Raw genomic sequence first — 12,014 nt, 5'->3', positions numbered from 1 at the left:
GGGAATATTAAATATTGTATTAATATTATTGTAGTGCAGCATTTAGTGAACATTGAAACTATGTTTAAACACTTTATTTTTCTTATATCTAGTTAGGAGCAATACAACTCGCTCTATATATTTTTTTACACTTCTGAGAGGAGCAGTGGACAAGACAGAACAGGTCTGCCGCACCATGTGGGTATCTCCCCGGCCGACTGGTGATCGAACTGGTGCTGCAGAGGCTGCAGACAGTTTCACAGAGCTGCATTCAACCGGCTGAGCCACCGGGGAGGCCCAATAGAACTTTATATTTAATATTGATAATTACAGAAGAATACAAAGACATTAGGATAATATTTGAGGATATTAAATCTGATTTATGCCTTAAAGTTAATATATTTCAAAGTAAACAGCTTTATAGAATGTTTAACAATTTACTCAGATTATTGAAAGTTAATCTTTTTGCAATTAATCTATTTTTCTCTGGTCTAGTTGTCACAACTGTTACTAAGTTTGACATCTTCATTCACAAAATGCTATTCTGGTTTAGTAATAATAAGAACAATATATCTGTGATGGTCTATTTTGTTGTCTCATGGCATAAAGGCAGAAAAATAATTGAGAAAAATGTTCTTAAAACAAAATTTTCAGATATTAAATGTAGAAACTTTTTTTTCACTGTGAGTAAGCATTTGGACAGTGAATTATCATTGACATAGCTTATTTTTATATAATCAGTACACTCTTTGATATTAGCATACTCTGTGATAAGATCATTTTCTCTTGGGATGGGATTGACTCACTTAGATTGTCCATTAAATAATATTTGAAATGGAATATTCAATTCTATCATGCATTAGAATCGTGTGATACGCCAGTATTCGAGCATGCCAGACCCAAAAACGACAGCAGATGGTTTAAACTCAATGACAAGGTGGAATATGAATGTGACAAGGGATATGAGAACAGAGATGGAGGCACCAATGGGTCCATAATATGTGGTGACAATGGTTGGTCTGATAAACCTACATGCCATGGTAAGTGCTATTTTTGGTGTATTCCTTTTTTCAGAATTAGTAAAATTGATAATTAGAGTCAATTTTAGGGACAATGATTAACATCAAGGTGTCACTTGCTGATTGTTATTAACTGATAAAGGTCAAGAAATCTCCACACAGCTCTCGATAGTGGTTGGACCAGTTTGCACTCCCACCAACAGTGCAGGAGAGTTCCTTTTTCTCCACAACCTCGCCAACATTTGTTCTTGCTAGTTTTTTTAAATATGTGCCATTCTCACTGGTGTAAGATGGTATCTCATGGCAGTTTTGATTTGCATTTCCCTGATTACAAGTGATGTTGAACACTTTTTCATATGCCTGTTGGCCATTTGCATTTCCTCTTCAGAGAAGTTTCTTTTTAGCTCTTCTGCCCATTTTTTGACTGGATTATTTTCTTTGTTGTTGTTGAGTCTCATCAGCTCTTTGCAGATTTTTCTGATCAGTCCTTTATCATTAGTGTTGTGTTCAAAAATGTTCTCCCAGTTGGTGGGGTTTCTCTTTGTTTTTGTTATTGTCTCTTTTGCTGTGCAGAAGCTCTTTAATTTGATGTAGTCCCAGCTGTTTATCTTTGCCTTCACTATCACTGCTTTGGGTGATGTGTCTGTAAAGATGTCTTTGATGTGCATATCACGTACTGTTTCACCTATATTTCCTTCTATGTATTTTATGGTTTCAGGTCTTATGTCTAGTTCTTTAATCCATTTTGAGTTGATTTTTGTGTATGGTGTGAGGTAGTGGTCAAGCTTCATTCTTTTACATGTAGCGACCCAGTTTTCCCAGCACCATTTATTGAACAAACTTTCTTTGCTCCAATGCATAGTCTTTGCTCCTTTGTCAAAGATTAGTTGACCATAAATCTGTGGGTTTATTTCTGGATTTTCTATTCGATTCCATTGGTCTGTGTGTCTGTTCTTGTTCCAATACCATGCAGTTTTGATGATTATGGCTTTGTAGTAGAGTTTGAAGTCTGGGAGTGTGATGCCTCCATTCCCTTCTTGCTTTTTCAGGAGAGCTTTGGTTATTCGGGGTTTTTTGTGATTCCATATGAATTTCATCAATAATTGTTCTATTTCTCTGAAGAATGACATTGAAATTTTGATAGGAATAGCATTGAGTCTGTAGATTGCTTTTGGTAGGATGGCCATTTTAATAATGTTTATTCTTCCAATCCATGAGCAGGGGATGTCTTTCCATTTCTTTGTGTCTTCTTCTATTTCTTTTAAAAGTGTTTTATAGTTTTCTTTGTATAGGTCCTTTACCTCTTTTGTTAGATTTATTCCCAAATATTTGATTTTTTTTGTTTCAATAATAAAAGGGATGGTTTTTTTAAATTTCTTCTTCTTCAGATTTATTGTTTGTGTATAGGAAGGCTACTGATTTTGAGTGTTGATTGGTATCCTGCCACTTTACTGAACTGATTGATGAGTTGAATTAGTTTTTCTGTGGAGTTTTTGGGGTTCTCTATGTATATTATCATATCATCTGCAAATAGTGATAGTTTGACTTCCTCTTTTCCTATTTGGATTCCTTGTATGTCTTTCTCTTGTCTTATTGCTCTGGCTAAGACTTCCAGTATTATATTGAAAAGCAGTGGTGAGAGTGGACATCCTTGTCTTGTTCCAGATCTTAATGGAATTGCTTTCAGCTTTTCACCATTGAGAATGATACTGGCTGTTGGCTTGTCATAGATGGCCTTTATGATGTTGAGGTATGTTCCTTGTATCCCAAGAATTTCAAGGGCTTTTATCATGGATGGGTGTTGCACTTTGTTGAAAGCTTTCTCAGCATCTGTTGATATTATCATATGGTTTTTACATTTCTTTTTGTTGATGTGTTGGATAACGTTGATTGATTTTCAGATGTTGAACCATCCTTGTGTCCCTGGAATGAATCCTACTTGGTCGTGGTGAATTATCTTATGGATGCATTCTTGTATTCTGATAGCTAAAATTTTATTGAGGATTTTTACATCAGTGTTCATTAGGGAGATTGGCCTGCAGTTTTCCTTTTTTATGTTGTCCTTGTTCGGTTTTGGTTTAATGTAATGTTGGCTTCATAGAACGTGTTTGGTATTGCCCTTTCCTTCTCAAATTTTTGGAAGAGTTTGTGAAGGACAGGCACTAATTCGTCACTGAATGTTCAGTAGAATTCATTTTTAAATACATCAGGTCCTGGACTTTTGTTTTTGGGGAGGTTTTTGATTACCATTTCAATTTTGCTGCTTGTAATTGGTCTGTTTAGGTGTTCTATTTCTTCTTTATCTAGCTTTGGTTGATTGTAGAGATGTAGGAATTTGTCCATCTCCTCTAGATTGTTCAACTGTTTACATATAACTGTTCATAGAAGTTACTGATTATTCTTTTGATTTCTGCTGTGTCCGTTGTGATTTCTCCTCTTTCATTGATGATCCTGTTTATTTGTGCTTTCTCCCTTTTTTCCTTTGTGTGCCTGGCTAGGGGTTTGTCTATTTTATTGATTTTTTCAAAGAACCAGCTCTTGGTTTCATTGATCTTTTGGATTGTTTTTTTAGTTTCAATTTCATTTATTTCTGCTTTGGTTTTTATTATTTCTTTTCTTCTACTGGTTTTGGGGTTTTTTTGTTGTTCTTTTTCTAGATCTTTGAGCTTCGAGATTAGGTTGGTTCTTTGAGTTCTTTCTTGTTTCTTTTTTCTTTTTTTTTTCCTTTTTTTTATCTTTTTTTTTAAGATTTATTTATTTATACAAGCACTGGGTACAGTCAGAAGCGCAGGAGGGTGAGAGAATTCACCAGAGCCAGAGCGGGGAGCAGAGCAGGCAGAAGGACCGAAGTACACTGCTGAGGGGAGCAGCGGGCGGCAGGAGAGGTCTGCGCGCCATATGCGACCCTCCTGCGGTGGCTGGGGAGCAGCCGGGGATCGAACTGGCGCTGCAGAGGCCGTGGGCGGCTTCACAACCCAGCGCTCAACCTCTGCGCCACCGGGAAGGCCCCTCTTTCTTATTTCTTGACGTGAGCTTCTATTGCTATATATTTTCCTCATATTACTGCTTTTGCTGCGTCCCATACATTTAGGATATTGGTTTCCTCCTTGTCATTCAATTCAAAGAATTTTTTAATTACTTCTTTGAGCTCTTCATTAGTCCAGTGGTCTTCTAGTAGTGTGGGTTTTAATCTCCAGGAGGGAGGAAAGTTCCTTGCCTTCTTTTTATGGTTTATTTCTAGTTTGATGCCTTCATGGCCAGAAAAGATGGTTGGTATGATTTCAATCTTGGTGTATCTGTTGACGTTTGTCTTGTGCCCCAGTATGTGATCGATCCTGGAGAATGATCCGTGTGCGCTTGAGAAAAATGTGTACTCCATTTTTTGGGGGGTTAGTGTTCTATAGATGTCTGTTAAGCCCAAATGCTCTAGGTCCTTATTTAGAGCTTTAGTTTCTTTACTTATTTTTTGTCTTGTTGATCTATCCATTGTTGATAGTGGTGTGTTGAAGTCTCCCACTACGTATGTGTTTTCTCTGGTGTCTGTTTTCAGAGAGGACAACAGTTGTCTGATTTATTTTGGCGCTCCTTCGTTTGGTGAGTATATGTTAATGAGTGTTATTTCTTCTTGAAGTATTGTCCCCTTGATCATAATGTAGTGACCATTGGGGTCTCTTTTTATTTTTTTGAGTTTGAAATCTGTTTTATCTGATATAAGTATAGCTGTTCCTGCTTTCTTTTTTGGTCCATTTGCTTGTAGGATTGTTTTCCATCCTTTAACTTTGAGCCTATTTTTATCTTTTGTAGCTAAATGTGTTTCCTGGAGACAGCAAAAGGTTGGGTTTTGTTTCTTAATCCAGGCTGCAACTCTGTGTCTTTTTATTGAAAACTTTAGTCCATTTACATTTAGAGTTAATATTGATATGTTAGCATCTGTATTTGCCATTGTATTTGTCTTTCTTTTGATTTTATTTATTTATTCTTTTAATAACTTTTTATTATTATTTTTTATTTTGGGGGGCCTTCTTTCGTTGTTATTCGTCCCTCTGAGGGTCTGACTTTAGGATTCCTTGTAGTATTTTTTGGAGTGGGGGTTTAGTCGTAATGAAATTCCAGAGTTTCTGTTTGTCTGGGAAGGTCCTTATTCTTTCTTCAAAGAGGAAGGAGAGCTTTGCGGGATAGCGTATTCTTGGTTGGCATCTGTTTTCTTGGAGTCTGTTGACTATGTCCCTCCACTCTCTCCTTGCCCATAGTGTTTCTTCAGAGAAGTCTGATGTCAGCCTGATTGGTTTTTCTTTGAATGTTATCTGTTTCTTCCCTCTTGTCAGCTTCATTATTTTTTCCTTGTCCTGGATTCTTGGGAGCATTACTATTATGTGTCTTGCTGTATTTTTCCTTTCGTCGTGGAAGTTTGGTGTTCTTCTTGCTTCTTGTATATCAATTTTCAGCTCCTTCTTCAACTTGGGAAGTTCTCTTCAATTATCTCTTTGAATATTTTCTCTGTTCCTACATCTCTCTCCTCTCCTTCTGGTATTCCTATAACTCTTATATTTCCTTTCCTCATGGAGTCAGATAGTTCCCAAAGTCTTTCCTCGTTCTTTTTCCTTCGTACTTCTCTTTCCTTTTCTGTTTTGGTTCTTTTTATTTCTGTGTCTTCAAGAGTACTTATTCGTTCTTCCATTTCATCTATTCTGCTTTCATTGCTTTTCCCAGAGTTCTTTAGTTCCTCCTTTAATTCTTTGATCTCCTGCGTTTCTTTTCCTTCCCTCTTTAGGGACTCAATTTCATTCTTCTGAGCATTGTTTTCCCTCTTTAGGGATTCCATTTCCTTCTTCTGATCATTGTTTTCCTTTATGAGTTCTGCCATTTTTTTAATCACGGCAATTTTATATTCTCTTTCTGGAAGGCTCAGAAGTTCTTCCAAGTTACTGTCGTTGCTATCTGGGAGGTGGTTTTCTTTTTGTGGTGTGCTTTTTTCCTGAAGAGTTGTTAGGTTGCGTGTGGTTCTTCTACTCCCTACTATTTTCTAATTTGTTGTATGAATTGGGACACTGTGTTGCTGGGACTGGCTGCATCTTGGGTGAGCTTCTCCGCTCCCCTCTGACTCCTCCAGGGGCCATCTGTCTGTTTCAAGCAGACTTTACTGAAGAAAGGTCCCTGTTCTAAAATGCCAATGTGGGGACACACTCCCCTGTGCGCTTGGTCTGCCCCGGTGGTGGGTTCCCACTCCCACTTTGGGTTTGGACTGCAGGCCAGAAGGGGCCTGGCGTGGGTGAGCTTCCCCGCTCACCTCTGCCTCCTGAGGGAGCCTTCTGCAGGCAGTCTTTACTGAAGAAATGTCCCTGTTCTAAAATGGCGATGTGGGATGCACTCCCTGCGCGTCCGGTCTCAGGCACACACTTCTGTGCACCCGGTCTGCCCCAGCCGTGGTTGCCCGCTCCCCCTGTGGGCTCAGACTGCTGGTCTGAAGGGGCCTGTGGTGGGCTAACTTCCCAGCTGGCCACGGGCTCCTCCAGGAGCCCTCTGCCGGTTTCAAGCAGTCTTTTCTGTTCTATGGGGTGTTAGTGACTTTTTTTCTCTGGTCGCTAGTTGGCGCCAGAGATCTCTACTGTTGTCCTTGGGGGGCTGCCTTTTTCACCCTGTGGGACAGGGAACAGAGTGGGAATGTTAGGGAAAATCTCATCGGCTTTGGGGTGCGGTGCCTGCCCTGTGCTCCACCGACGTGGAGGACCCACGCCCCTATTTTCATGCCCTGGGTCTCAGTTCCAAAGCCCTCAGGTCCAGGACGCGGGCTGTAGCCCTGTTCAGTGGCCGCAGAAATGGCGCCTTTTGCACCCCGGTCCCGTGCCTTGGTGCCTGGTTCCTGATTACTCAATGAGGGACTTACACCTCAGTGAGGGCCAGGGCGCATCTCCCCACAAGCCTAGGTCACAGGCGTGGGGACCTGGGCAGCCACTATCTGCATTTGCTTTTCAAGCACGCCGCTTTTCTGCACAAGCATACTCGCCAGTGCGGGGCTGTGTGCAGTTCTGGGGGTCTCTGTTGTTCTCTAATGGCGCCTGGAGCCGGTCACTCACCTCCTCACGAATCCTGCAGGGTTCTCCTCAGCTCCTGTTCATGGGGTGTGGTGGCTGAAATAGTCCCTTTCCACTCACAGTCCCGCTTGATGCATAGTTTGTTCTTGTTGGTCGTTTTAGTTTGTTTTTTTCCTCCTTTCTGCTGGTCGGAGAGTGCCAACTGTGTGGGTCGGGGAGGGGAGCAGGGTTCTGAGCTTTCCTCCCTTCTGGTCCTCTTTTATGGCAACTTTCTTCTTCTGGTAGTTTGCTGGAGTCATCCCAGTTCTCACTGGGACCTGCTGCTTTTCCACCCTATTAACTTTTATTTAATGGGATATCTCACTCTCAGTGTCTCCTGGCCACCATGGTGCTCCGCCCCTCTCCTCAAGCAGTTTTTATTGAAGAAAGATCCCAGTTCTGAAATGACAATGCAGAGACGCACTCCCCTGGGCGCCCTGTCTGCCCTGGCCTTGGGTGCCTCTCGACCTCTGGGCTCAGACTCTGGGCCAGAAGCTTAGCTCTGGCTCCACTAGGAGCCTTCTTGGAATTTGAATTTTTGAACGTACCTTTTCCCTGTGCTTGTGCTTGGCAAGAGAAGATTCTGGAGTCCATTTATGGTAAGAAGAGATAAAAAGTGCATTGGGTGGTGGCTGAGGAAATACAGAACAAAGGACAGATTTGGGATAGATTTTGGTGCTAGAAAACATAGAAAATGTTATTAAAATTAAGTGAAAGTAAGAGTAAGAGTCACAGCAATCCCATGTATGTTCAAATATTTTTTGAACTTTTTTTAACCAACTAGTTAAATAGGCATGCCTTTCTGTAAGGTGGTGCTGGCAGGAGAGAAAAGATTTGGGGAGGAACATCACAACTTTTGCTGTGGGCACATTATGGTTGAGTTACCCACAGACATTTTAAATTGGATCTTAAACGACAGAGTTGAATATACAGGTGTAGCCAGGAGATATATATTTGGGGTTATCATCAAAAAAGCAATTACATCAGATAGGAAGGTAATGCAGAATGAAGAAAGAGGAGAAATCATGACAGATCGAAGATCATTCTAACATTTAGATGTGAGACAAAAGAGAAATGGCGACAACACAGTTAGAGAAAGGAGAACCCAGAGAATCAGGAGGAAAAACATAGAAAGAATGTTGTTACAGATATGGAAAGAAGAAAATGATTGATGGAAAATTATCATGATAGACTGAATAATGGTAAAGCCTGTGGAATTAACCTAGATGGGTTCCAAGTCCAATTCAGAACAAAACTAAGCAAACACGTTAGGGCAACAACCAAGACTATCTGGAGATTATTCATGCCTTCTTATCTGTAAAATATTTTAGTATTCATGAAGTCTCTAATAATTCAAAGGATTGCTTTGGTTATTACACTCCATAGCCATTATAAAGTTCTTGCCATCATGCCTACCTTACAAAACCCAAGAAATTGTAATCTAATTACATCTTATGATAGTTGAAGTGGTAAATATTTCTAATTCAGTTGATATGTCATGTTAGAAAACAGTTTTTTAAAAAATTGTTGGCGCTGACTACCTAACATCCTACAGTAGCCACAACAGAAACAGTTTTCATGAAGAAGACAGATCAAAAAAATAAAACTTTAAAAAAAAAAAGGAGCAGAATCTACAGAGCCCCTCTGAAGAAAAATGTTTACTAAGAAAATTTAACATGTGGTATAGCTTTCAAGAAGTTTGGTTAAGCAAAAGAACAGGAAGTTCAGGATATTACTAGAGGAAATTATGGGGTAAAAGGAATATGAAAAACGAAAAAGATGGGAGTTATGAGAACATACTGAATGGTGAAGGGGAAGGGACTGAGAAGACTGTCTTATATAGGAAGATATCTATACAAAGAAAGCTTGAAAAGCATTTGGTATAGAAATAGGGACAAAGGCAACATCTGAGGCAGCAAAAAAAAAATTCACCTATTTTAAAAATACAAAGATCATAAGTCTGGACTGACAGTGGGAGAGGGAGGTAAGTTGGCATTTGCAAGTGTAGGCAAGGAATGGTTCAGAAGAGTTTGGGCTTTATTCTAAGTAAAAGGGAAGCTTTTAAGATAATCATGATTTTCTTTTCCGGGCAGATCATGCATTATGAAGACAGTAGCTTTTGGAAATTTGAGGGGCCCTTTTTAAAGCAAGAATACAAAATCATGAATATATAATTTCCACGGTACTTCTAATATGCAATTTCAGGAAAACATGGAGAGGATATTGAAGCTGGAGGATTAATGTATCCACTATGGCTTTCCATTACAAATTTAAGTTTGTCTAAAATTATAATTTTTTTTATATTTTTATAATCATGTGGCACATTGGTAGGATTCACCAACACAATGTGGGACTCCAGAAGTTGAATGACGACATAAGAGTTTAGTGGTTTTTAAAAACAACTTAACCATGTAGCAGAAAATTGCACACAGACTGATACTTGAATTTATTGCAAATGCTCTGGAATTCCTGTTTTTAGAACATTTCCCAAGGAATTATTATCAAAAACCCTTTAGGTCATACCATGTCTACTGAACCTTTAAATGCACATAAACTTGGATTAAAAAAATTCATATTAACAATTCCAAGTACAGCAGGTCTTTGAATACATCATTTTGTTCAATGTCCTTCCTTATAAAGTTAATGAGAACAACACAACCCTTGCTGACAGCAATCAAAATAAGATCATTCAAAAACCTGCTTTGGTTATACATTGTTTTGCTTAAAGTCACAGTTCCCTAGCATCTATTGAAGATATTTAAGTGAAGACTTACTATATTAGTATTAGGATTTGGGATTTTTACTGCTGAATAAAGATAAATATTGCCCATTGAGGATATGCTCATTCAATTTCTCCTTTAAATTACATTTCCTAAGATATCTTTATATAAATACAACAGTTGAAAAATCACCAACAGCTAAGATCTCTTTGTTACTGTTGTTAAGGCAAAGTTTTTTGTAATGTGATAAGATATAAAATTCACATAAAATGAGCACAAAATGTATAAACAAAGATACAACAAATAAAGGGACTGCTTTGCAGAACACAGGATAGAATTTATTGAAATAACCTGAGATTAACAGGTCAATTTCAGCAAATCATATATTTTTTTAGACACGAAAGTAAAATGCGGGCCACCTCCACCTATAAACAATGGAGATATTACCTCACCCCTATTACCAGTATATGCTCCAGAAACATCAGTTGAGTACCGATGCAAGTCTTTCTATAAACTTGATGGAAACCAGAATGTAATATGCCGCAATGGACAATGGTCAAAACCACCAGAATGTCTAGGTAAGTATGTTAATATCCTGATGAAAACTCGGAAAATCACTGTAATGTGTATGATGTTTTACTCTTTAAACTAAAATTTTCATGGATGAAGAAACTACTTTTCTGTTGAATCGTTGGCTACAAAATAATGTGTGAGGAAATCAGACATTGTAACATCCCTCAAGCAAAAACAGCAACAATTTCCTTCAATCAAACTTCTTAACATGATCATTGCTACTATAAATCTGGGATTATAACATTTAATTATCACACATTAAACACAGTGCTTTATTTTTACATCATTTATCATTTAACATTTAAATCATTAATTTAAATATTAATGAAATTTATATATTAAATTAATAATTTAAATAATTGATTTAATACTAGGTACAACTTATGTTTTGGTTAGGAAACAGTTTTGAAAATTCTTGGACCAATGTAGATTGCACTTGAAAGTCTAGAGTCCTGTGAAAATATTTGTCACTAAATGTTTTACATTCTTTTTCTCTCCATTAGAGCCATGTATAATATCACCAACAGCCATGGAGGAACATCATATAAGGTTGAGATGGATAGATGCTGACAAACTTTATTCTCAGTCAGGGGAACCTGTTGAATTTGTGTGTAAAAATGGATATCGTCCAGTGACAAAAGATTCCTTACGAAAAACCTGTCAGAAAGGAACACTGATATATCCCACTTGTATATAAAAAATGCATAAAGTGTAGTCAAAACTTACAATATGTACAGTTATTCATTATTAATACAATTTTGAACTTAATGTTGCTCAAGTTATCCAATCTCTACTTATTGTTTCAAGGATTGTTTGATTCATTTTCTTTAATAAACCAGAATGTGTATTAAATGTAACATGGATATGCAATTATAATCTGAGAGATCAATGAAGTGCTTCTTTCAATTATTACATTAAAACTTGGTAAACCAAAATATGTGTCCTATTCTGAAAATACTAGTGGGCAGAAATTCAATTCCTTTAGTGCCTGCTTTTTCCATCCATCACTCTCCTGATTTACTCAAAGTTTTCTTTATAACTTCTGAGACTTTCTGAGACTATTTCAGACGAAATGATAAAAATATTCTTGTATCCTTATTCAAAATAATATTAGCTCACAAATATGTAAAAACCAAACTAAACCATACCTTTGCTAGTTATAAGATGTAAATAGTTATTACTTTGGTTTATTTCTTAATACATTAATATAAAAAACATTAAAGTCTTCTACAAGATGCCTATCTACCACACAGTGTAATTGAAATATTCATAAAAAGGAATTAGGTAAGCCATTATGGAAAACAGTATGGAGATTACTCAAAAAATTCAAAATAGGGCCTCCCTGGTGGCACAGACTTTGAGCGCTAGGCTGCGAAGCTGCCCACAGCCTCTGCAGCACTAGTTCCATCCCCAGGTGCCAGCAAGGGTCCCACATAGCACTCACATCTCTCCTGCCCCCCGCTGGTCCCCTCAGCAGTGTATTTCATCAGTCTGCCTATTCTGTTGTCCGCTCTGTCTCAGGTGATTTCTCTCACCCTCCTGCACTTCTGACTATACCCAGTGCTTGTATAAATTAAAAAAAAAAAATTAAAAAAAGAAAATATTCAGGGCCTCCCTGGTGGCACAGCGATTGAGCGCTGGGTTGCGAAACT

At 38.2% G+C, this 12,014-nt stretch overlaps 1 protein-coding gene across 1 annotated transcript in view; it reads left to right on the top strand.

The window, feature by feature from the left end:
• The window catches only part of LOC311178812 (complement factor H-like), a gene marked incomplete at both ends in the record, with an annotated part of 67,712 nt that overhangs the window by 19,460 nt on the left and 36,238 nt on the right, over positions 1-12,014 (top strand). The window contains 2 exons of the mRNA XM_084245543.1: positions 843-1,019; positions 10,185-10,367. Coding sequence (XP_084101669.1) covers positions 843-1,019; positions 10,185-10,367 — 360 coding nt within the window. The remainder of the gene's footprint in view (positions 1-842; positions 1,020-10,184; positions 10,368-12,014) is intronic.

This window comes from Talpa europaea (genome assembly GCF_964194135.1).
Source record: "Talpa europaea genome assembly, chromosome: 10".
In the NCBI taxonomy this organism is placed as follows: domain Eukaryota; kingdom Metazoa; phylum Chordata; class Mammalia; order Eulipotyphla; family Talpidae; genus Talpa; species Talpa europaea.
Note: the sequence above shows the minus strand (reverse complement) of the source record. Positions and strands in the feature narration are given on the sequence as shown.